Source organism: Acinonyx jubatus, chromosome E2, assembly GCF_027475565.1.
Source record: "Acinonyx jubatus isolate Ajub_Pintada_27869175 chromosome E2, VMU_Ajub_asm_v1.0, whole genome shotgun sequence".
NCBI lineage: Eukaryota > Metazoa > Chordata > Mammalia > Carnivora > Felidae > Acinonyx > Acinonyx jubatus.
Window position 1 is genome coordinate 50,028,273 of NC_069396.1, and position 25,150 is coordinate 50,053,422.

Consider the following 25,150-nt stretch of genomic DNA (forward strand, 5'->3'; position numbering starts at 1 on the left):
ACTGCCTTGAGGTGTCCGCGGCCCCTTTAAGGCGCAGGGCATTGTGGGTGCGGGGAGTGGAATTTTGGAACGAAATGTAGCGAAGAGAAGTACAGTAGTAAGAGTAACATTGTACCCGCCGCCGGCCGAGGGGGCGCGCCGGGGACGGGACGCCGCACCCCCTTTCTGCCGCAGGGACCCCCGACCAAACCTCCAGAGGGAGGAGGCGCCTGAGGACCCGGCCCGGTCCCGTCCACGTTCCCCCCAGGAAGCCGGACTCTATGGGGCGGGACCCTGGGGGAGACTGAGCAGAACCTGGAGCCAGCCCCGAACCCCTGAACCTTGAGCCAGGGGCGCCCCGGGAGCACCCACCCGTGGGTGTGCCGCCCGCCCGCTGAGCAGCCATGAGGTGAGCCTCGAACTGCCTCCAAACCCTTCCGCGCTCCGCGCGGGCTCCTCGCCCCGCCTTTGTCCCCCTCCCCCAGCTTGCTCCGGGCTGGAATTTGGGGACAGGGCACTGGGGGCCTCGGATTTGAGGCCGAGCCCCCTTGGACGAGTTCTAGTTACTGACCACTTCGCCATGACTCCTAAGGCTCGGGGTGGTGCCGCTGAGGTTCTCCTGGGAGCCCTCAGATTTGGGGGCGCTTGGAGGACTCCCGAATTTCTTAAAGACTTTTTCAGAGAACCTCCAAGTTGGCAGATACTCCCTGCGTGGAGGCCAGGATTTAGGCAGGGCTCAGACCACCCCCCACAATCTCAACTGGGGCTCCAGAAGGAATTGGGGGGGGACTGGTTTTGGGGGTCCCTGGAACCTGGAAGAGAGATTCGAGACGTAGACCTTGGTTTGAGGGGGGGTCTCTCGTTACATGACTCTAGAAAAAGCATTCTCCAGTGGGACCTCGCTTAACTTCGAGGGTGCTTCACCCCCCCCGAATTTGGGGGGCCCTCATCCTCCGGTGGAGGTTGGTGCGGGCGAACCCACAGACCCAGGCGCAGCCTCGAGGGGTCTGGTTGGGACTCCCCACCCCCGCCGTTCCCCACCCACATTCAGCTCTAAGCAAGCTGTGCCTAGGACCGAGCCCGAGCGCTCCCCGCGGAGGGCGGCTCCCGGGCCCGGGGCCAGAAGGGCGGCCCCTCGCCCCCACCTGCGCGGTCCTGGGGAGGGAGGGGGCGCGGCAGCTGGGGGAAGAGGGGCCTTTGTCTTCCTGACTCACCTGTCGAGACAGCTGGTGTGGGGGGGCGGGCTAGGAGCGCAGTGGGCCGGCTGCTTTCCCCACCACGCGCCTCCCCCTGCTCTCACCACCGCCCCCCTTCCTGGCCATCCGGAGCCGTTGGGTTGGAGGGGGCACGCTGTGAAGCCTCAAGGTCACAGCCCTCTCCCCCTGGGACCCAGGCTTCCAAGACAGCTCCAGCTCTCTTCCCAGGAATTTAATCCTGGGGGTGGGGGGCCCAAAGGACCTGGGGATTTTGTCTTACCTGGGCCTCCCTGAGAACTCCTGGGCTCACCTGAGGGCGGGGCCGGTGTGGGCTGGGGGACCGGAGTAGACCCTCCCCCCATTCTCCCCTCCCCCGGCCCCCCATAATCTCTCCCTTGGGGCCTGAGCCTGACAATACTATCTCCCTTCCTCCACTCTCTCGGGGACTTCCTGCCCCCAAAGCCCCCGGCTTCAGGGGGGAGGCCCCTGGGACGACTGGGGATTAACCCCCTGGTGCCCACGTCCTCCCACTTCCCTCACGTTCCCCATGCCCCTGCCCTCTGACATTAAGAGTGGCATTCCTGTTGGTGACCGTTAGAGAGTCCCCTCCGCATGTGAAAGTGCTTGTAGGAAAATTTGGAGCAAGGGGGAAACCCACAGACACCCTCAAGGTCTCCTGCCTACCCCCATTGTAGCAACGTCTCTTCCAGGTCTGCCCTGGAGAGGGGGCTTCTTTCGGGAGCCAGGCTCTCTTCCCTCACCCTCTTCCCGGGGGACTCTCCTCTCCCACTGCCCCCCCCAGCCCCGCCCCTTGCCCCCCCCCTCGCGTTTCCGGTCCCAGGCCCGTGGAAGGCGGATGGCGGATGTCCGAGTTAGTGCTGCCTCACTCACTGTGAGACCGTAAAAGGGCAGGAGCAGCGTCTGGGCCGGCCTCCCACCCCCCTCCCCCAGTCCCAGAGGCCTTGGTCCTCCCACAGCCCCCCCCCCCCACTGTTGGATGCGGCCAAACCTCCCACCTCCTGGGGGGTGGGAGCAGAAGTTGAACTAAAGCGTGTCCCACCTGGGGGTGGGGGGTGGTCTTCCCTGCTGATGGCCACACCCAACTTCCTGGGCCGTGCCCCCTCTCCCAGGACCGCTAGCATTCAAAAAGACCCATGCCTCTGCCTGAGGGCAGCTGGGGAAACTGAGGCTCATGGAGAGAAAGGCCTGGCCCGAGATCCATCAGAAGTTGATAGGGTAGATGGAAGGGAGGGGACTGGGATCTTCTGATTTCTGTCTGGTTTGGCTGGGGAGAGTCTTGGGGGCAGTCGGAAGAGAGGATGTTAAAATGGAAAATTACGGGGCTCCTGGGTGGCTCAGTCGATTGGGCGTCCCACTTAGGCTCAGGTCAGGATCTCACAGTCTGAGTTCCAGCCCCCGTCGGGCTCTGGGCTGATGGCTCAGAGCCTGGAGCCTGTTTCAGATTCTGTGTCTCCCTCTCTCTCTGCCCCTCCCCTGCTCATGCTCTGTCTCTGTCTCAAAAATTAAAAAAAAAAACATTTAAAAAATTTTTAAAAAATGGAAAATTACAAGATATAGTTTTTTGTCTCCCAGTTTGACAAATATTTGTTGAGTGTCTGCCGTATCCGAGACTCAGCTGGAATTCTGGGAAGGCGGAGAAAGGGGGCAGAGGTCTGAGAGTCTCGGGGCAGAAGGGACTCAAGTATTTGGGTCCATTTCTTCTTCCAGTTATGGTAATTATTATTACCATTAAATTTTTTTTTTTTTTTAATAATGAGACCATTTGATCAGACATCTACTCAGTGCCAGGCACTGTATTATGACTGCCCCCCTCCATGGGAAAACCGAGGCACAGAGAGTTTAAGTAAATCACTTATTAAAGCCTGTGGAAGTAGGCAACTTTGGATTTGAACTCAGGGCCGTCTCAGGGCTTTTAATGCTCTTAAAAAAAAAATACAAGTAACGTGATTTTGCTGTATGAACACTTAAGATAATGCAGAGAAGCAAAACGAACCCTTTCTTCCTGTTCATTTATGGGAAACTGAGGCTTTTTGGGGAGGAGGGACTAGAAAGAATCCACACAAGCCCAAAGACCTGGTTCCTCATCCAGGATGGCTTCCAAGGTTTGTAGTTTGGAAAGGTGGTATGCGCCTGGGGGGACTGGATTCCAAGTTTTATGGTTTAAGGAGGCTGTGGGGTGAATCTTGAGGGGGGAATGAAGCAGGGAGGGAGGGGCAAGCCTCTAATCTGGAAGGCTTGAGTAAGCCAGAGTGACTATGCGTGATTGCCTTCAGTGACGGGGAGCCCTCTTGCTCCTGTTCTGACTCCCTTGTTCAGCCAGTACCAAGTTCCAGGTCCTGAGTTCAGGGCTTTTCTTATCTCTTTGAATCCTTACAGCAAACCCGGTGAGTTACGGTTTCCAGGGCTGGAAACTGCAACTCAGAGAGGTGAAGCCACATAGCACGGGGGTGACTTGAGCCCTTTGTCATCCACCACATGTTAGCACTTTCCAGAATGTAGGGACTTATGGGAAGGTATAGGTCCTGGGCTGGCTGGGATTTAAGGCTCTCTCGTGTCAAATCAAGGGTGCGAGACCCCGGGAGACTGGGGGAATCAGGCGGACCCCGTTTCAAACTCACTCCCTGCTGCCCGGGCTGTGGGATTTTCCATTCCAGCTTTTTTTTTTTTTTGCCTGGTTTACAGTTTTATTTTTTGAACTTGAGTAACGAAGCAGCATCTTATAGGTGACACTAGCCCAGGGTTGAAAAAGAAAAAAGAAATAAGCAATTCAAAAGGGTAAACCGTCCTAAACGTCCATTTCCTCCATCCTTCCTCAGGCCCCCAGGGGCCCTCCGGCCGTGGTTAGTCTCCTGAGAAGCAGCCCCTGCCTATATCACCTCACCACCCCGTGTGCAGATGTATTTATATCCTCTCACCTTTTTTTTTTTTTTAAACCTCTGATATGCACCACTTTATACCTTGCCTCTTCAAAAATTCAGCTTAGCTGTTTCCTCTTTAAATGAGACTAAGAACTTGGGTAGACTAGGGTACAGACAGGAGCCCCTCCGCCTAACTTGCCAAATGACCTGGGACAAGTGTCTTTACCCCTCTGTGCCCATAGTGCTTCATCTGTAAAACGGGTAAAGCACCAGAGCCCATGTCCCAAGGTTCATTGGGCAAATTGGGACTCTGTACCTACGACAGTGTCGGGGACGCAGGCTAACCCATAAAGGTGGGCGCCTTCGTTAAGAGTTTTCCCTTTAACGATTAACAACTACTTGGCGAATGTGGCAACCATTGCGTGTCCATTACGTGCCAGGTACATAGGTTGTGGGGACACAGCGGTGAACAGAGACGAAGAGTTGCTGTCCTGACAGTTTGGTAGGGGAGACAGGGATCTGTCAGGAGGGATCCCTGCTGAGAAATAGGGAACATGGGATGAGAGGGAGGAGTTTTTCCAGATGGAGTAGTTGAGGAGGGCTTCCCGGAAGAGGTGACATTCTAAGGGGAGACCTGAAGGAGGCGAGAACCCAGGATGAGGAAGTGCACAGGTCCGAGGCAGGAATGTGTCTGGCATGTTGAAGGAGGGCCTGACGACTGCGGGGCTGGAACAGAGCAGTGGGGCCGGAACAGCGAGCTTGAGGGAGGGAAGGGATGAGATCAGAGATGAACACGGACCAGACAGGCCACAGAGAGAAGTTGGCTTTTATTCTGCGGGAGCCGCGGGAGCTTCCGAGAAGAGAAGGGCCACGATCCGACTTGCGACTTGTGTTTCAATAAGATCCTTCTGCTGTTCACGGGGACGCTGTGGCCTGGAGAGGGTCAACTCCCCGCTTCTCCAGCCGGGCCAGAGACTCAGCAGGGCAAGGCTGCTTGGGAGAGCAAAGTGCAGGCAGGGTGGAGTGGCAACCATAGCCCCGGGCGCCTGGCCAGAGTCTGCCCTGGGTGTGGGTGGCAGGTGTGGGCGAGGCCTTAACCCTGCTCTGCCAGGGGCAGCGGGAGCCAGAAACAGTCCCCGAGGCCGCACTTGTCTGGAAACAGCACCTGATATTTGGGTGGGGCCCACGCAGTCTCCCCGGTGGCTACGACTGCGGGCTTGAGAGCCAGGTGGCGGGGGTTCAAGTCCTTGCTCTGCTGCTTACCAGCTGTGTGATCGAGGCCAAGTCACTCCACCTCTCTGGGCCTCCATTTATAGTCCTCACTTGCAAAATGAAGATAAAATAGTGCCCGTCTTGGCGGGCTGCCGTGGGCATAAAATGGGTGTCCCTTTGCAAAAAGGGCTTAGAGTGCCTGACCGGCTCTAGTGCCGGATGGGAGGGAGGCGCTGCGATTACATAAACGTGCGAGGGGGAACGGGGGGCTCAGCTTCCTGGCCTAGGAACCGGGGCCTGGGCCTGCTGAGGGGCTTTCCCTGCCCTGTCTTTTACAACGTCAGCGTCACGCCCCAGCCCCCAGCCCTGGCAGAGGCAGAACCATTGCCAAGTATAATTTATCTCCCCGGAAACCCCTGACCACCAACTTCCTCTTTTCAGGAAAAAGTCTGCTGGGGGTGGGGTGGGGCGGGGTGGGGACCAGTGCTTCCCTCTGGTCTGTGTGTGACCTTGGGCAAGTCACTTCCCGTCTGGGAGCCTGAGTTCCCTCACTGGGGGAGGGGGCATGGAACCTCTCCAGGACTGATGGGGGCTCCGGGGAGATGTGGCCATCTGACTCCCCAGGGGTGTCCGTTCAGGGTGCCGTGAAAGGGATGCTGACAGTTACTAAGCACTCAGTACGTGCCGGGCACTCTGCGAAGGGCTGTCTGTGCCCAGACTCGTTTACTCCTCCCACTGCCCCAGGAGGTGGGGACTGTCATTTCCCCAGTTTGCAGGCAAGGGAGATGAGTACCTGGGTGGGAAGGTGCTGGCCTGAGTCACATGGAGTAGGCGTCTCAGGGAGCACTTGAACCCACGTCTCTGAATATCAGATCCTGAACTCAGAACCCGTGTCCTGACTCTTCCCTGCCAAAGCTGAGTCAGATGTCACTTCCTCCAGGAAGTCCTCCCTAGCCCCCAGGCCAGGGCGGGTGCTCCTTCTGAGCACCCCAAGCCTGGCCTTGGGCTGGCACTGTCCCTGGACACAGGACTGTCTACTGCCCTAGAGGGTGGGGCCGGGCCTGTCTGGATCACTGCCCAAGACATAGGCTTGAGAGAACAGGGAGCGTCTGCTGATGGCGGCTGGTGCCCGGGGGCCGGATGGATGGGGCGGAAGAGCCTGGGATCTAGCGTCCATGTTCCGCCCACTGCAGACCTCACCCTTCCCCTCCCTGAGCCTCCGCTTCCTCCCCTGACCTGAGCCGGGGAGTGAGGGCTGTGGGGGAAGGGGGGTGGTCAAGCACCCTGGCAGAGACAGGGAAACCGAGTCTGAGAGCACCGGGCGGGGGCTGGTCCCCAGTGCTGCACAGAGCTCCTGCCGGGTCCCCCCTGTCCTGCTTCTCCTGAGCCCCCGTGTCCAACTCTTACCCGCTCCCCTGAATCTCCGTCCGTCTGTCTCGGACTGTCTGCCTGTCTCTCCTCACTAGGTGCTTGTCTGTCTCTTTCCCCAGCCCCTGTCTTCCCATTTGTTCCCTCCGCCTGTCTCTCTGTCTCTGGCTCTCCCTCCCTCACCCGTCTCCCCACATCCGTCAGTACATTTGTCTCTTGCCGTCTATCCGTCTGACTCTTCCTCTCCCTCACATTCCCAGTTGGCCTCTTTGTCTGTCTCCCTTCCACTCAGTCTGTCTCTGTCGCACCTGTCTGCTTCTCTCTCTCAGTCTCTGCCTCGGTCTCCCTGCAGGCCTGTCTCCCCCTCATACGCCGTGAATCTCCAAATCTCCCCGGGAGACCCAGATGGAGGTGACCAGCCTGTGGAGGGTGGGGCCCGTACTCAGCTGTGCTAACCTGCCCTTCTCCTTCCCCCCCTACCCCGCAGTGAGACCGTGATCTGCTCCAGCTGGGCCACCGTGATGCTTTACGATGACACCAACAAGCGATGGCTGCCGGCAGGCACGGGCCCCCAGGCTTTCAGCCGCGTCCAGATCTACCACAACCCCACGGCCAACTCCTTCCGGGTTGTCGGCTGGAAGATGCAGCCAGACCAGCAGGTGAAGCCTCCGCCTCCCTCTCCCTCTTCCTGTGCGGGCTCTGCCCCCCACCGCTGCCCCCACCATCCTCACCCACCTTTCCCCTCCTGCCAAGGTGGTCATCAACTGTGCCATCGTCCGGGGTATCAAGTATAACCAGGCCACCCCCAGCTTCCACCAGTGGCGCGACGCCCGCCAGGTCTGGGGCCTCAACTTCGGGAGCAAGGAGGATGCAGCACAGTTCGCCGCGGGCATGGCCAGCGCCCTAGAGGCATTGGAAGGTTCGAAACTGGGCAGAGGGGACCGCTGAGCCCTGCCACTTTACCGCTCTCAAATTAGCCCCATTTTTTAAATGTTTACTTATTTATTGTTGAGAGGGCGAGCGCGCACAAGCCAGGGAGGGGCAGAGAGAGAGAGAGGGAGGCACAGAATCGGAAGCAGGCGCCAGGTTCCGAACTGTCCACACAGAGCCCCACCCGGGGCTTGAACCCACACACCGTGAGATCACGCCCTGCGCTGAAGTCAGATGCTCAACCGACTGAGACCCCCAGGCGCCCCAAATTAGCCCCATTCTCATTCATTGCTAACTCACCGCTACCGTGGAGATTGTACGGTGAGGATTTTGCACGGGCCCCTCTGTGCCCCACGTGCACCCATGTGTAAAACGCGCGACTCCCAGGTGACCGCCTCCCCGATCAAGACGGAGATACTTCCAGGCCCCAGAAGGCTCCCTGTGCCCTTTCACTAGGTGCCCATTGTAGTGATACGTCATTGGTTAGTTTTCTGGCATCGCTATGAAGAAAAAGACCTCTGATCAGTGTGAAACGTGGACCTGCCCTCCCCCCTGCCCCCGCCCGGGTGTGTAGGTAGAGGCGGGTTCCAGTTCAGGTGAGCTGGGGTGGGGCCTGCGCCCCTGCATTTGTAGTAAGCGCCCCGGTGAATATGGGGCTGCCAGTGCACAGACGATACTCTGAGGAGCAGGGCTTGAGGAGACCGGCGTCCGGGGCCGCCACCGTGGCACTTCAGATACCCCGATGGCAGAGGGATTCGCTTCCCGGGGCGACCTCAGTGCCATTGGGGGAAGGGGTTGCCCATCTGGGGGCACAGAAAAAGATGGTGGGTGGTTCAGGTTGTGGGAACCAGAGGCTTGGAGGCAGGTGAGGAAGAGGCTCTCGACCTTTCTGGGAAAGGCATTCTTGGGCTGGGGTCTGAGTGGCGGTGACGGTGGTTAAAAACCTGGACGCCGGAATCAGCCCGAATTGGCGGGGTTCATGCAAACTCTGGTCTGCAAGACACGGGGTAGGTGACGGCCCCATGGGCATCGCTGCCCTCGCTGGGCATCATCACAGCACCCGGCTCGAACCAGTTCTGTCAAGGGAGGCTGGTGGGGGGGACCTTCAACCCACACCCGAGCCCGAGGGTCGGGGTCCTGGAGGAAGAAGGAAGCGAGAGCCTCCGGGCGAGATTCCTGGGAGAGCTGAGCGAGAGAGCTGCTGGGTGGGGCCAAGTTCCAGGGTTGACTCACCACCCTTTCCACTCTCACCTTCCAGGAGGGGGGCCTCCGCCACCGCCACCACCAGCAGCACCTTCCACCTGGTCTGTCCAGAACGGTCCTGCCCCAGAGGAGGTGGAACAGCAGAAAAGGTGGGGCCAGCCCCTGGGTGGGGAGCCTTACCACCACCAGCGTTCTAGGATGTTCCAGAACCCCTGACTCCCAGAGTCCGGCACTCTCCAACTTTGTTTCCCCAGTGTTCCTACTCCCAGGGGGCTAAGAATGAAGGGCTTTCAGAAAACCCCACCTCCTGGAGAGTTCGAGAAGTTCCCACACCCAGAGTTGCAGCACGTTCTGACCCCTGACCCCGTCAAATCCTGGTCCCCACATTCCCAGAGTCCACAAGTCGGTCGTTTTAAAAGATCTTGGGCATTTTGTGATTCAAACGTTCTTGACGGTCTGATGACTAGAAGCCTCCCGTCTTGGTCTCCCTGTCCCTGCCCTTCCCCCCAACTCTTTCCTGGGCCCCCGGGGGAGGACGGCAGTCAGCCCCCCCCTGGAGAGCTGAGAGAGAAGCCGGGAGGTTGCTGGCCATCCTCAGGGACCCCGAGTGATAGCAGCTCTGTCGCCCCTTCTCAGGCAGCCCCCGGGCCCTCCGGAGCACATGGAGCGCCGGGTCTCCAATGCAGGTGAGTGCTTGGTGGTGGCCTTGGGGGGACGTGGAGGCGGGACTCCCCAGAGGAGGGGGGTGGGCCAGCTGGACAGCGAGGGGTGAGGCTTCTCTCTTAGCACCCTCTTTCTCTGTTTCTTTCAGGAGGCCCACCTGCTCCTCCAGCTGGGGGGCCGCCCCCCCCTCCAGGGCCTCCCCCTCCTCCGGGTCCCCCCCCACCTCCTGGGGTGTCCCCCTCAGGGGTCTCGGCCGCAGGGCATGGAGCAGGGGGAGGCCCGCCCCCTGCGCCCCCTCTCCCCACAGCACAAGGCTCCAGTGGTGGCGGAACTGGGGCCCCCGGCCTTGCGGCCGCCATTGCCGGAGCCAAACTCAGGAAAGTCAGCAAGGTGAGGGGGCCAGGTCCCGCAGGATGTGGGGTGACGGGGCCCTGATGGGATAATGGAATGAGGCCAGAGTTGCCCGGGGGAGGGGGGGGGTGTCACAGGAGGGCTGGGGGGGGGGGGCAAGAGGCCTGCACATAAAGCCCCCTCCTCTTTGTAATTTCTCCAGCAGGAGGAGGCCTCAGGGGGGCCCTCAGCCCCCAAAGCAGACAGCGGCCGGAGCACGGGCGGGGGGCTGATGGAAGAAATGAACGCCATGCTGGCCCGGAGGTGAGCCTGAGCCTGGAGCCTGGAGCAGTCCGTGCCTTGGAAAGCTCTGGGAAGGCGTCCCGAGACCAGCAGTCATCACCTGGAGATTCCAGTTCAGTAGGGCCGGGTTGGGGGAGGGCTCAGATTCCCAATGCGTTTGTTTCTTTGGGTGAAAGTTCCCTCTTTGACAGCCAGGTTTGGGATCTCATGCTGGAGATTCCATTCTCCTGAGATGGCTGAGGTTTGCAACCACCCAGGTAGCCTCTAGAATGTTCTAAAACCCAGAATTCTAGGACCTCAGGAGGTCTCCCCTTAGGAGATCCTGCCTGGGCATCTTGGACCCTCAGATTCCTAGAATCCCAAGCAGCGGAAGACAGAGAGCCCTCCACCCTTAGCGCGTTGTGCTTCCCAGATGGGAGCAGTGTAAGGCCCGCACCCCAGCTGGAGAACAGCGCTCTCTTTAACTTCTAAAACTCAAGTTTTAGAGAATTCCAGAACTCTACGCCTTAGAATCCACCTTTCTAGAACTCTGGTTAAGAACTACCGAGTGGCTGAGGGAGGGCTGAAGCCATCTGTTTTTGCCTGTCCCTCCTGCAGAAGGAAAGCCACACAAGTTGGGGAGAAACCCCCCAAGGATGAATCTGCCAATGTGAGTTAGGGGCTCTTCCTGCCACGTGCACCTTAGGCTGTACCATTCGGGTAGGGATACTGGGGAGGGCGGTGGGGATGTGCTAGGAATGGGCGGGGTTTGAAGCTGGAGGAGGAGAACGAGCCGCCCGTCTCATGACAGTTTTATTTCCCACCAGCAGGAGGAGCCAGAGGCTAGAGTCCCAGCCCAGAGTGGTGAGTGAGCCGGTCCGGCCACAGGAGCTATGTGTCAGGATGCCCTGTTCTCACCCGGAACGCCCCTCCCGCCCCCTCCCCTCCATGGGGGAGTCTGTGCCAACACTGCTGGGGATTGTGGTCTCCGGAGACGTTTCTTTGAACAGGGGCTGATGAAGCTAGGGGGTGGAGATTGAGGCAGGACCTTCCTTGCCCCTCATCTTCCCGATTCATTGTCTTTCCCCCAGAATCTGTGCGGAGACCCTGGGAAAAGAACAGCACAACCTTGCCAAGGTGGGCCATCAATGCTGGGGCCCCATCCCCCCGTAAATAGTCGGATTTGCCCACTTTGTAGGAAGGAACACCATGTGACCCTTGGAAGGGGAAGCAGGGGAGACGGACCCTCTCTCTAACCTCATGTCTATTCCAAACCACACCGACTTGCTAGGATGAAGTCTTCTTCTTCCGTGACCACTTCTGAGGCCCACCCCTCTACGCCCAGCTCCAGTGATGAGTCAGACCTGGAGAGAGTGAAACAGGTAGCTCAGGGGAGGGGCCAGGGGTGAGAATCGGGGGCTAGAAAGGGGCCACGGGAAGACAGGAGATCTGGGTCCAAACGCTGCCGCTGGCCTGCCCTGTGATTCCATGATAAAGCCTCTGAATCCTCCGTTTTCCAATCCGAGACATGGAGGGATTCAATCAGGTCGAGAGGACACTGAAACCACAGCCTCCTCTGCCAGTGCCCGGACAGACCTTACTAATCTATCACTGCGCTCCTTCCTGAGGAGTGCCCAGAGTCCTTTCCAGCACACCAGCCCCAGCCATCCATCACCAACTGGAATTGGCAGGAGACTGGAATGTATTTGCCAACCCCGGTACTGGATGTTCTCCAGTACTTTTCATCTGGCTCCAAGGATCCAGAATTTTCCCCTAGAATTCTCCAGTCACTCTATGGCTTTATCAGTGATGTCATTGTGTGTGTGTGTGTGTGTGTGTGTGTGTGTGGTCCTTGAACCTTATTCCTCTGGCCCTTCAGTCATTAAGAAAGGGAGGATTCATTTCTACAAGTCCAGGTACCCTTCCTGACTGGTTACACCCCATTATTTCCAGGAGCTTCTGGAAGAGGTGAGGAAGGAACTGCAGAAAGTGAAAGAGGAAATCATTGAAGGTGAGGCGTGAGGCGGTTTTTTAAATTTTAAATGTCTATTTTGGAGGCATCCCTTGCAGAGAGCCCTGTTCTGGAAGGGAAGGGGGAAGAGGCTCCGCCCCTGACCTCTGCCCCTTGTTTCCTTCCAGCATTTGTCCAGGAGCTGAGGAAGCGGGGTTCCCCCTGACCACAGGGCTCCCGAAAATCCCGTATGTCCTTTCTGCACACCCCGCCTGTCACCCTGCTTTCCCTGCCTCAACTTGACTTGGAATTGGCTGAAGACTACACAGGAATGCGTCGTCCCCGCTCCCCATCCTACTTGGAAAATCCCAAGGGGGTGTGGCTTCCTTGGCAACGTGCCCACACCCATACTGGCTGCTGATTGGCTGGGGAGGCCCCCACCCTTTGCTCCCTTTGGTCCTTCCCCTCTCCTTGGGGCTGGTTCCTCCGCTGGGGATGTACCAATGAACCCCACAGTAAGGGGGGAGGAAGGAGGGAATCTCACATTCCCTTGTTCTAGATTCACTTTAACGCTTAATGCCTTCGAATTTTTGTTTTTTTAAGAAAAAAAAAATATATATATATATATTTAGGTTTTTTGGGGGGAAAGGGAAATTTTTTTTTCTCTTTGGTTTTGATAAAATGGGGTATGGGGAGTTTTTAAATGCTGTGCCCCAGGCTTGTCCCATTTGGGGCAGCTATTTAAGGGGGGGGGTGTCCCACCAGGCTGGGGGCACCTCCACCCCCCACCCCAGGGAACTCCCTTCCCTTTGGCTCCTTCCCCTTTTCTATGAGGAATTAAGATGCTGTAACTTTTTGGAACCTCAGTTTTGTTTTGTTTTTTTGTTTTGTTTTGTTTTTTTATTTGGGTAGGTTTTGGGGGCCAGGCCATTTTTACCCCCTGGGGAAAATAAAAGGAGGGAGAAAGGAAAAGGGGAGGAAACCTCCCCTCTCCCACCTTCACCTTTAGCTTCTTGAAAAATTGGCCCCTACGGAATAAATCTGCCAGTTTTTATAAATGCTAAGGTTTCTGGAGTGATTTGAAGGGCCCTCTGATGAAGACGGGGATGTGCCCCTCCCCCAGCAAACTCCCTTCCCCTCCTCTTCCTGTTCCGGTTCCCACCGGGCTCCTGCACCTGGGTGGTCTCAATACCCTCTCAGCCTCCTCCTGTCCCCAAGCCTCTTCTGGGCTGCCTCCTCATTCCTTTCCCCCCTGCACCAAACAGTTCAGTACCGTAGAGAAAGCTAAGCATGGTCCTTCACTGACTGTGTGGCATTGGGCAAGTCCCTTTGCTACCCCTGGGCCTCAGTTTCCCCATCTGGGAAAGGGCTTACGGGATGACTCTGCCCTTCCTGTGGGACTCCTCCCAGCTTCTCTCCTAATTTCAGTGAGCCTTGTACCCATTTTGTAGATGTACGTCATGGTTCTCTGACGCATTCTTAAAGATGACTTCTTTACCCCAGAGCTCCTTTAATTATAAAATATTTACAGTCTTGAAAAAAAATAGAATTCAGAAGTCACAGAGCTCACACACACCCCCTTCAGTGGTTCAATGGGTTGGCAGGGGGTAGGTGGGGTAGAAAACCCTGCCTGGTTGGAATATTCCATTCGGATGAGGGTGGGGGACTTCAGAGTTGAGGGGCAGGTGGTCCCACTGCGTGAAGGAGGGTGAGGGTGGGCTGGGCGATCAGGCCAAAGGCAAGAAGGAAGAAGGAATCCCTGAGTACTTGAGAGCAGGCTTGGATGGGATGTGACAAGTGACCCATGTAGCAGGGGACTGGGTGGGTCCCTATGAAGGGCTAGCAGGGAAGGACAGTGGAAAAGGACAACAGGAGGTCCAGAACTTCAGGTACACAGAGCCTTAGACCGACACAGAATGGCCCATCCCCAGGCAGGACCAATTTTTCTGTCCCAGAGGACCAAGTCCTGTTGGAACAGACCACAGGCGGTGGGGAGACCCTGTACCATGGGTTATGCCGCAGACTAAAGTGGGGGGGGGGGGTATCTGTTGGAATGATCCACTTGAGGGGGTGACCTGCTGAGGTACGAGTGGTTGGTGGACTGAAGGCAGGAGCCACAGGGTGACTCACTGGGCAGAAGGCCCTCCAAGACCCATCCTTCTCTGTCCCCTCCAAAGTGAGGTAGATGGAAAGTGACCGGGTCTGTAAACCCACTGGGAGCTTGCATTTTCTTTATAATGGTCTGCACCAATGAAGAAGGGGGAAAGGGCGTTCTGGTGTAATGGATGGGGCTGGGGGGTTGGGGGGGGGGGAAACCCAACTCAGATAAGTGGAAGTGTGACAGAATGAGCTGGCTGGGTCCATGTGTCCCGCCGGCCCACCTAGTAGCGGGTGGGTGGGATCCAATGGAACACGATCTCTTTCCATTACAGAGTGTTAAACCTGTGGACTGGGGGTGGGGTGGGGGTGGGGGAGAGATGGCGGGGCGGGGGGGGAGGGGGGGGAGGATAGGACAAAGGGACTCCTGTTGGAACAGAGTCCCTGTGGAAGGTGCCTCTGGCCAGGTTAGTAGGGAGGCGGCCGACCAAAAGCCTGGCTGGATCAGCCCCAGTCCAGCCTCCCTTCCGCCCCGAAAGGGACCAGGTGGAATCAGCTGGGCAGGTTCCTCAACGGACCGTGTGGACAGAAGGCCATGTCAGAGTCGTCACAGCCCCGACAACAGCCACATCGAAGACCGGGGCCCTACAGTCCCCTATTCCTCGGGCGTCGCTCGGGGGGCGGACGGCGGGTCCCGGGCGCAGAGCCGGGCGCGCACCTCTCGCATCTGCGCCTGCAGCTCCTCCAGCGCGCTCTGCGCAGGCGCCGCGCGCACCTGCTCCTGCAGGGCCTCCAGCGCCAGCGCCAGGTGGCCCACCTCGTCCCGCATCGCCTCCCAGGCGGTCTGCCGCTCGCTCCTCTTGCGACGCTGGTGCGCCTGGTGGCGCCAGTACTCCAGCACCAGGCAGCCGCCGGCCACGAGGAAGACGGTGGCCTCACCCAGCAGCTCGGCGCCCAGCTCGGCGGCCGCGTCCTCATTGAGCGGCTTGACGGCTTCCGCCCTGAAGCCCATGAGGCGCATCTTGGCCCGCATCTCCGCCCAGTGGTACACTGCGGGGGGAAGAGGGGTGAAGGATCTTTGGCCGCGGACCCGCTGCAGGCCCCGCCCCTCGACGCCTCGGCGTCCCAGCCGGAGCAATGGGGACGCGGCCGCCGGCGCCAGGGAGTGGGCGCCTTAGAGACCGGCGCCGGGCCGGGTCAGTTAGCGGGCCTGGGGCGGCCCGGAGGGCATCTTCCGAAAGCTTCCAGTAGATTCCGGCAAGCAGCCGGGGCTGAGAAAGGCCGCCCCGGAAGGGCCGCCCGGAGCGGGGGCCGCACCTCTAGGGGGAGGGAGACGACAGAGCCAGGGCAGAGGCTGGCTCAAGCGGGCTCCTTGAGCGCGTTCCCAGTGCCCCCGAGGGCCAGCCAGGCTCCCTCCCGCCTCCCCCTAAGGTGGCGCGGCCACTTCAGAGCTCCCGAGGTGTGTTCGCTGTGGGGTTTGGGACTTCAAAAGGAGCTCGGGGCTTGAGCCACAGGCTGTGCCCACAACGTCTTTACCTGATCACTTGTTTCATGTGAGTGAGGAGTATCAGCTTTGCCATCGTTTGGAAACGCAACGCAAGCATAGACTTGGTGCGGAAACGCGGGTCACCCTAGGAGTGATTATTAGCCAACGTCGGGCAACCACCCCCCGGAGCAGCCACGCTGACCTGGTTGCCTTTCCTTCCTTTTAGTTAGAAGAATAACATAAGGACGTGGCGGGCGTGGTGCTGGGGGCGGGGGGTGGGGGATGATTTCAGCAACATGGAAGGGGGTGCACTGAAAAACAGAGAAGTCCACCTTCCCTACCTCCGGCTTCAGGCCTGCTCGTACTCAAACCACTTCTGGTCTTTTCTGCATTTATTTCTTCCAGTTTAACCCCATGATGCCAAATAACAAGCTTATACCTCCATTTCTTGATTTTGCTAAGTTGACTTTTCAACAACGATTGTGTTTTCAGGGGCACCTGGGTGGCTCAGTCGGCTAAGCCTTCCACTTCGGCTCAGGGCACGGTCTCATGGTTCACGGGCTCCAGCCTCCGGTTGGGCTCTCTGCTGTGGGCACAGAGCCCTCCTCAGATCTCTGTCCCCCTCTCTCTTTCTGCCCCTCCCCTGCTCCAGTGCACACGTGCTCTCTCTCTCAAATAAATAAAATAAAATAAAATAAAATAAAATAAAATAGGGGCACCTGGGTGGCTCAGTCGGCTAAGCGTCCAACTTCAGCTCAGGTCACCATCTTGCAGTTCATGGGTTCAAGACCCGCGACGGGCTCTGTGCTGACAGCCGGGAGACTGGAGTCTGCTTCAGATTCTGTGTCTCCCTCTCTCTCTCTCTGCCCCTCCCCAACTCTCCTGCTGCCCCCCTCTCTCTCTCTCTCTCAAAACTTGAATAAACATTAAAATTTTTTTGAAAATAAATAAAATAAATGTTTCTGTTTTTCTGCTGCCACCCATCCATTATGTGACTTTATAACATATTCTGCATCCCGTACTTGCCCCTGTCGATTTTTACAAGCGATTTTATTTACTTGTTTTGCGGGGGAGAAAGAGTGTATGTGTGTGGGCGCAAGTGGGGGAGGGGCAGAGAGAGGGGGAGAGAGAGAATCCCAAGCAGGCTGCCCGCCACCAGCACCGAGCCTGACCCAGGGCTCGAACTCATGAACCGTGAGATCGTGACCTGGGCCAAAATCAAGAGTCAGCGGCTTAACTGACTGAACCACCCAGCCGCCCTTACAAGTGATTTTAATTTAATTTTTGACTGCTTACTGGCAGTCTTGGTAATTGTAAATAAGATATACCTATTTCTGAACTTCCAGGTGAATATACCTGTAAGTACATTAACAGCCCTACCCTGTCCTGTACACCTGTACTCGTTGTTATGGCCCCACTCCCGGAACTTGCAGCTGGTGTCAGAAGGAAGGGTCTGGATGAGCCCCTAACTTCGTACATCTTAGGCCTTCCCTGCTCTCCTTGTCCCTGTTATAGCTTCTGAAACACAGCCCAAGTCTGAGGCGCCACCTGCAGTGACCCTCATCGCCTCTAGATGTCACTGTCCTGGTTCCCATCCCTCCTCTTCCTTCCACATTCTGGGAGCTTGCTTTAACTTCTCTATCAGTTTCAGAGGTTCTTGGCAAACATATTTGTATCTATGAAGCCTTTATATAGCCTTCCTTTATTTAAAAAAATGTTTTATAGAAGATCCAGACATGCAGACAAGTTTTAGAGTCTCCACTCAGCTTTATCACCTCTGTGACCTGGTAAGTGAACCAAGTGAGAATTCTGAGAATGTGGGCCCAGCGATGCCCAAATCCAGGCAGGAAGTGTCTCTCCTGGGGCCTTCCTCATAGTTTTTTCCCTCCCTGCAGCCCCTGCCCTGATCCAGGCCTCTTCTCTCCTACACTTACCTCCTCCAAGGCCCCACAAGGTAGCCTTTTTTTTCTTTTTTAGGTTTATTTATTTATGTTGATTTTAGTCTTACAGTTTGTAGATTCTTTAAACTGTATGTATCTACTGATCTGAAAATAAGAACCATTTTTTCCTTCCCACTTCTTTTGCCATTTATTCCATGACTCTTTTGAGACATCAAGGAAGAAAGTATGATATTTGCTGTAGAATTCTATCAAATTAAGGAAGTCCCCTCTATTCTTAGTTTTCAGAGAGTTTTTTTTTTTTAATCATGAGTGGGTGTTTACTTTCTTTTTTGTTAAGCTTCTTTTTAAGTTTATTTAGTGTGTGTGTGTCTGAGAGAGAGAGAGAGAGAGAGAGAGCGAGCAGGGGAGAGGCAGAGAGAGAGGGAGGCATAGAATCCGAAGCAGGCTCCAGGCTCTGAGCTGTCAGCACAGAGCCTGCCCCGGGGCTCGAACTCACAGACCGCGAGATCATGACCTGAGCTGAAGTTGGCACTTAACTGAGCCACCCAGGCGCTCCTCATTCATAAATCTAAAGAAACAGTCCCTTAAGGGTAAGGGCTCCAAATGGAAACTCAGCCTAAAATGGAAGGGAAAGGAATTTTCTGTCAAAATCTGTAAGTTAAACCGTGGTTGTCAAGCACGTAGTTAACAACGAAACGAGCAAAAACAGTGGAATCACTCATGTTTGCTTTCCCGGCAGTGTCTTCCATCCACAGTCAGGCTTTTGCCAACACACCAACAATTCTGAAATACTTCACTACTAATAAATGTCATAATTTCAAAAATAAAAAATAAAAAGAATGAGTGAGCTTTATACATTTCGACACAGAAAAGTTGCCAAAACATAACGTGCGGTGAAGAAATACATACAAGTCCTGAAAGACACATAAAGTGTGATTAAAAACAAGAACATGCATTGACTTCAGACGCATGCAGATCTAGGAAAAGTATAAAGTCTCACATGGAATTATACTCAGCATCGTCAGGACAGATGGTGGAGGAGGGAGGGAGAACTAATGAGGCTTTGGTTTTATTTTCTACAAAATGGGGAGGAGCACCTGGCTGGCTCGGTCGATAGAGCATGCAACTCTTTTTTTTTTTTTAGGTTTTATTTATTTATTTTGAAGAGAGAGAGAGTGCGTGAGCTGGGGAGGGGTGCAGGGAGAGGGAGAGACAGAATCCCAAGCAGGCTCTGCATAGTGCCAAGCTCGAACTCATGAATGCAAGATCACGACCTGAGCCGAAATCAAAAGTTGGCTGCTCAACCGACTGAGCCACCCAGGCGCCCTTGAGCGTGGGACGCTTCACCTTGGGGTTGTGAGTTCGAATTCCACGTTGGGTATAGAGATTACTGAAAAATAAAATCTTAAAAAAATTTTTTTTTAAAAAACAAACCCAACATTAGGAAGATGAATAACCCAATTAAAAGGAGCAAGAGGTGGGGCGCCTGGGTGGCTCAGTCCATTGAGCATCCGACTTCGGCTCAGGTCATGATCTCACAGTTTGTGAGTTTCAGCCCTGCTTCGGGCTCTGTGCTGACCGCTCAGAGCCTGGAGCCTGCTTCAGATTCTGTGTCTCCCTCTCTCTGTCCCTCCCTTGCTCGCACTCTCTGTCTCTCTCTCTCTCAAAAATAAACATTAAAATTTTTTTTTTTTAAAAAGGAGCAAAAGCTTTGAAAAGAGACATCTCACCAAAGACATACAAATGGCCAATAAGCACATGAAAAGATGCTCAACTTATTAGTCATTAGAGGAACACAGATCAAAACCACAAGGAGATACCATTTCACACCTACTAGAATAACTATAATAGATACAACAACAACAATGACAAAGCCAATGGCTTTCAAGGTTTCAGAGCAAAAGGAACTCTCACGTACCTCCTCCAGTGGGAACGTCAAATCGTGCGGCCACTTTGGAAGGCAGTGTGGCAGTTTCTTAAAAAGTTAAACATCAATTTACCCTAAAACCCAACGAACCCACTCCCAGGTATCTACGCAAGAGAAGTAGCATACGTCCACGTGCGTGTGCCCAAATGTTCGCGGTGGCGTCTATTCACAAGAGCCAAAAAGAGGAAACAACCCAAGTGGCCATTGATTGGCGAATGGGTGAACAAAATCTGGCGTATTTATACAGTGGAATATTATTAATACATAAAAAGGAGGGTGAAGCAGTGATCCATGCTCCAGCATGGATGAATCTTGAAAACATTAGGCTGAGTGAAAGAAAACAGACACAAAAGGCCACATAGTGTAGGATTCCTTTTATGCAAAATGTTCAGATCAGGGAAATCTATAGTAGATTAGTGGTGGGGGGGTGGGGGGTAGGTGTGTAGAGGGTGGGGGATAGAGGTATGGAGGGTGGGGGGTGTAGGGGGTCAAGGGGGTAGGGGGTGACTGCTAATGGATGCGCGGGATCTCTTTAGAATGACAGAAATATTCTAAAATTGAATTTTGGTAATGGTTGCACAGCTATGTAAATTTACTAAAAATAATAAAAGAGTCCACTGGAAACAGGAACTTTATGGCGTGTAGACCCTACCTCAATAAAGCTGTTTAAACCAACAAAATGAAACACCGGAGTCTCAGAGCATCTCCCGTTGAGACTGGCAGATCCCGTCGTGAGCCAGGGTCTCGCACTGATGCCGGAGGCTCCCTGCTGAGCCCAAGCAGGACCCTGGCCAAGCAGCCGTGGCCTCAGGAATGAATGCTGGTATTTGTGGGGTGTTCGGTTTGCCAAAATCTAAGATGCGCCACTGCCGTCAGCCAGGAACGGCGTGTAAACTGGAGAATCCCATGACTTCCCCAAATGGGGATTACTGTTCTGCCACAGGCACGGGGCCCGAGGCCAGCAGCCGGGGCCGCCATTGTGGCCACATGATGTCCCCAGGGACCCAGGCGCCCTCTCCAGCCTTACCTCCCTCGTTATGGGGCTTTTAGTCACATGCCCAAAAGATGCCCGAGGTCGCTCTGGGCACCCATATCCTCCTTCTAGGCAGTAGGCAGGGCAGGGGTGGTCACAAAGCATGTGCATCTGAGCTGTCCCTTGTTAGGAGGGAGCCACTGGATTTCCTGAAAACCCCAGAGAGTAGATTTCCCCTTCACTGCAGGGGAGCCCAATATTCCTGGCTGGCTACATGGTTACACCCAATCAAACTGGGGTTCTTGTGACGGAGAAGCGGGGGGGGGGGGTGATGGTGACTTAATATGGGACAAGAGTGCCTGCCAAAGTGAGTGCCGCTGGGGGGACCTGGCCTCTCTTTACAGCCACCAGAAGAGTCTTTGCTGCTCTCCCACCCTGGCAACCAGCTCTCAGGCTCACGGGCCAGGCTCAGTCACCTTGCTCCCTCTCCGGACCTGAAATCTTGAGCAAGGCTTCAAGGACGCTCCTCAAACTCCCTGAGCCACACTCACTGCAAGAAGCCAGAGAGAGGGCCCCTGGGTGGCTCGGTCGGTTAGGCATCTGACTCTTGATTTCAGCTCAGGTCCTGATCTCGTGGTCCATGGGACCAAGCCCCGCATCAGGCTCCGTGCCATCAGCACAGAGCCTGCTTGGGATTCTCTCTCTCTGCCCCTCGACCACTTGCATGCACTCTCTTTTTCTCTCTCAAAATAATTAAATAAACTAAACCTAATGGTTTGTTGCTCACAGAAACAGTCCTGACGCTTTAAAATGAACACATGTCGGACTTCAAACTGTATTACAAAGCTGTCATCATGAAGACAGTATGGCACCGGCACAAAAACAGACACTCAGATCAATGGAACAGAATAGAGAACCCAGAAATAGACCCACAAATGTATGGGCAACGAATCTTTGACAAAGCAGGAAAGAATATCCAATGGAATAAAGACAGTCTCTTCAGCAAGTGGTGCTGGGAAAACTGGACGGCGACATGCAGAAGAATGAACTTGGGCCACATTCTTACACCAGACACAAAGATAAACTCAAGTGGATGAAAGACCTAAATGTAAGACAGGAAGCCATCAAAATCCTCGAGGAGAAAGCAGGCAAAACCCTCTTTGACCTTGGCTGCAGCAACTTCTTACTCAACACGTCTCTGGAGGCAAGGGAAACCAAAGCAAAAATGAACTATTGGGACCTCATCAAAATAAAAAGCTTCTGCACAGCGAAGGAAACAGTCAGCAAAACTAAAAGGCAACTGACGGAATGGGAGAAGATATTTGCAAATGGCATGTCAGATAAAGAACTCATCAAACTCAACATCCAAAAAAACAAATAATCCAGTGAAGAAATGGGTAAAAGACATGAATAGACACTTCTCCAAGGAAGACATCCAGATGGCCAACCGACACATGAAAAAATGCTCCACATCACTCATCATCAGGGAAAGACAAGTCAAAACCACAATGAGATACCACCTCGCACCTGTCACAATGGCTAACATTAACAACTCAGGCAACAACAGATGTTGGCGAGGATGTGGAGAAAGAGGATCTCTTTTGCATTGTTGGTGGGAAGGCAAACTGGTGCAGCCACTCTGGAAAACAGTGTGGAGGTTCCTCAAAAAACTAAAAATAGAACTATCCTACGACCCAGCAATTGCACTACTAGGCATTTATCCAAGGGATACATACAGGTGTGCTGTTTCAAAGGGACACATGCCAATGGTTGTAGCAGCACTATCGACAATAGCCAAAGTATGGAAAAAGCCCAAATGTCCATGGGTGGATGAACAGATAAAGAAGATGCGGTATATATATGCAATGGAGTATTACTCGGCAATCAAAAAGAATGAAATCTTGCCATTTGCAACTACATGGATGGAGGGTATTATGCTAAGTGAAATTAGTCAGAGAAAGACACAAATCATATGACGTCACTCCTATGAGGACTTTAAGAGACAAAACAGATGAGCATAAGGGAAGGGAAACAAAAATAATATAAAAACAGGGAGGGGGACAAAACAGAAGAGACTCATAAATATGGAGAACAAACTGAGGGTTCCTGGAGGGTTTGTGGGAGGGGGGATGGGCTAAATGGGGGAGGGGCACTAAGGAATCTACTCCTGAAATCATTGTTGAACCATATGCTAACGAACTTGGATGTAAGTTAAAGAAAATAAATTAAATAAAAATTAAAAAATTAAATAAAATAAAATGACCACATGCTTGATCTATACCATTACTGACTTTCTGGAAGTTTCCAATGGAACCTCATTCAGCGTTGAGCCCACTTTGCTCTCATCTCCGGGCCTTTGCATACGCCATTCCTCTTGCCTGTAACACTCACTCCTTCCCACACTCATCCTGAATTTTCGGGTCCTGGTTCAGAGGCCTCCTCCTGTGGGAAGCCCTTCCTGACCACCCTGGCTGAGTCCATCACCCTCTGTATGGGCTCTGCTGGCCTAGCTCCAACCATTCTGGGTTGTCACTATCTGGGGAGGGGCCTGTCTCCTCAATCGACTGGGAGTCCCGAGAACGCAGGACCAAGAGTGTTTTGGTCATTCCCGTACCTCCAGCACCGCCTAGCATGGGCCGGGTACCAAGTGGGTGCTCGGGGAATATTTATTTATTTACTTACTTATTTTAATTTTTAAAAATGTTTGTTATTTTTGAGAGAGAGAGAGCCAGAGCGTGAACAGGGGAGGAGCAGAGAGAGAGAGAGGGAGACACAGAATCTGAGGCAGGCTCCAGGCTCCGAGCTTGTCAGCACAGAGCCTGACGTGAGGCTTGAAGTCACAGACCGTGAGATCATGACCTGAGCCCAAGTCAGACGCCCAACCGACTAAGCCACCCAGGTGCCCCTTGAGGAATATTTATTAAAAACATAAATAGGGGCGTCTGGCTGGTTGTTGGTGGAGCATGCGACTCCTGACCTCAGGGTCATGAGCTCAAGCCCCATGTTGAGTGTGGAGCTTACTTAAAACATGAGAATAAATTAAAAATAAAAGCAAACAAATGAATCCGTCAATCAATGAATAAGTAACTTCCCGACTAATTACAAAAGAGCAAAAGGCACTTTTTGAGTGGACAAACCCAGTGGTCACCACCTACAGGGAAGACACAGCATCACCCACTGAGTTTTCCTGCTGAAAATGTTCATTCTGAATCTAATCATGAAGTCAGAGTGTGGGTTGCTTTCTGCTGGACAACTGAGCTGGAAGTTTGCAAAAATCCAAAGTTATACAAATCCAAAATAGGTAGAGCTGTCCTGGATTTGAAAAGATTAAAGAGACAACGATAAAATGTAATGTGTGGGCCACGATGGAGTCCTGGGTTAGGCAGAAAAAAAAAATCTATAGAAGACATTTTGACATTGTTGGAGAAATTTGAAAACAAGCAGTTTCTTAGATGACATTATGCAATTATGAAGCCTTGTCTTGGTGGGGCGCCTGGGTAGCTCAGTTGGTTAAGCGCCTGACTTCGGCTCACGTCATGATCTCACGGTTCGTGAGTTCGAGCCCTGTGTTGGGCTCTGTGCTGAGAGCTCAGAGCCTGGAGCTTGCTTCCAATTCTGTGTCTCCTTCCCTCCCTGCCCCTTCCCTGCTCACGCTCTGTCCCTGACTCTCTCTCTCTCTCTCTCAAAAATAAGTAAACATTAAAAAATTGAGAGAAAAAAGAATTGTCTTGGTGTATGATGGCATTTTGGATTATGTGGGAGAAGGTCCTTGTTCTTTAGAGACACACACCTAAGCCTTTTAGCGTAAAGTGCCATGACATCTGCAGATGAGTCAGTGAAAAAAAAAATCTGTGTATGTAGAGAGACACAGATAGAGATGTAAAGTGTTATGGACCACATGTTCGTAGGCTCCCCCAACACATACATTGAAGTCCTAACCCTAGATGGTATTTGGAGGTGGGGCCTTTGGGAGGTAATTCGGTCTAGATAAGGACATGTGGGCAGGGACCAGGAGGGGACTGGTGTCCTTAAAAGAGGAGAAAGAGGCCCCCCGGGCTTTCTCTGTCTCTCTCCACCATTTGAGCACACTGGTGAGAAGGCAGCCTTCTGCAAGCCAGGAAGTGGGACCTCACCAGGAACCGAATCTGCCAGCACCTTGATCTTGGCCTTCCTGGCCTCCAGAACTGTGAGAACATAAATGTCTGTTGTCTAAGCCCTCCAGCCTGTGGTGGTTTTTTTTTTTTTTTTTTTTTTTTTTTTTTAATAGCAGCATGATCTTAGACAAAAGCATGCAGATCTAAGATATTTGAAGTGCACAGACAGGGCACACAGTGTGAACAAGTGCATTTGGGGATTCATTGCATAGTTTTTTTCCATTTTTCTGTAGGTTTGACAATTTTTCAAAAGAGATGTCAGGGAGAACTAAAATACAAAAAAAAAAAAAAAAAGAAAGAAAGAAAAGAAAAAGGTAAAGAAAAAGAATATGTAAGGAAAATACACCAAAATGTAAATAAATGCTGATTTCTGCCAGGTAGGTTTTATGATGGTCTCGATTTTCAAATTTTCTCCTCTGAATACTGAGGACTTGCTCAGTTAAATCAAAGAGGAAAATCCAAAATGTACATATGATCAGATCCAACAGTGTCATTTCCCGGAATTATTCTTAAGAAACTAACAATGGGAGGGGCGCCTGGGTGGCTCAGTCAGTTAAGCATCCGACTTCGGCTCAGGTCATGATCTCACAGCTCCTTGAGTTCGAGCCCCTTGTTGGGC

The 25,150-nt window shown here is 53.8% G+C and overlaps 2 protein-coding genes across 5 annotated transcripts in view; one reads left to right on the plus strand and one right to left on the minus strand.

Moving 5' to 3' along the window:
* The window catches only part of OPA3 (outer mitochondrial membrane lipid metabolism regulator OPA3), a 93,801-nt gene that overhangs the window by 7,547 nt on the left and 61,104 nt on the right, over nt 1-25,150 (minus strand). Inside the window, exon 2 of one of the 2 annotated variants that reach the window (XM_053210892.1) lies at nt 14,468-15,140. The exons of the other annotated variant lie outside the window; for it this stretch is intronic. Coding sequence (XP_053066867.1) covers nt 14,746-15,140 — 395 coding nt within the window. The 3' untranslated portion in view covers nt 14,468-14,745. Of the gene's footprint in view, nt 1-14,467; nt 15,141-25,150 lie in introns of those variants that run through there. 2 annotated transcript variants of the gene reach the window in all.
* VASP (vasodilator stimulated phosphoprotein) lies at nt 90-13,051 on the plus strand. 3 transcript variants are annotated; one of them, XM_027037811.2, is made up of 13 exons: nt 90-388; nt 7,122-7,293; nt 7,388-7,553; nt 8,823-8,916; nt 9,404-9,453; nt 9,579-9,820; nt 9,987-10,084; nt 10,661-10,712; nt 10,870-10,906; nt 11,134-11,179; nt 11,334-11,424; nt 11,996-12,053; nt 12,182-13,051. In XM_027037811.2, the coding sequence occupies exons 1-13, from the start codon at nt 384-386 to the stop codon at nt 12,217-12,219; spliced, it is 1,149 nt and encodes a 382-aa protein (XP_026893612.1). In that variant the 5' UTR covers nt 90-383; the 3' UTR covers nt 12,220-13,051. The 3 variants fall into 3 exon arrangements, with proteins under 3 accessions (XP_026893612.1, XP_026893610.1, XP_026893611.1); XM_027037809.2 differs by having other exon boundaries at nt 92-388; nt 9,984-10,084; XM_027037810.2 differs by having other exon boundaries at nt 92-388; nt 9,984-10,084; nt 10,873-10,906.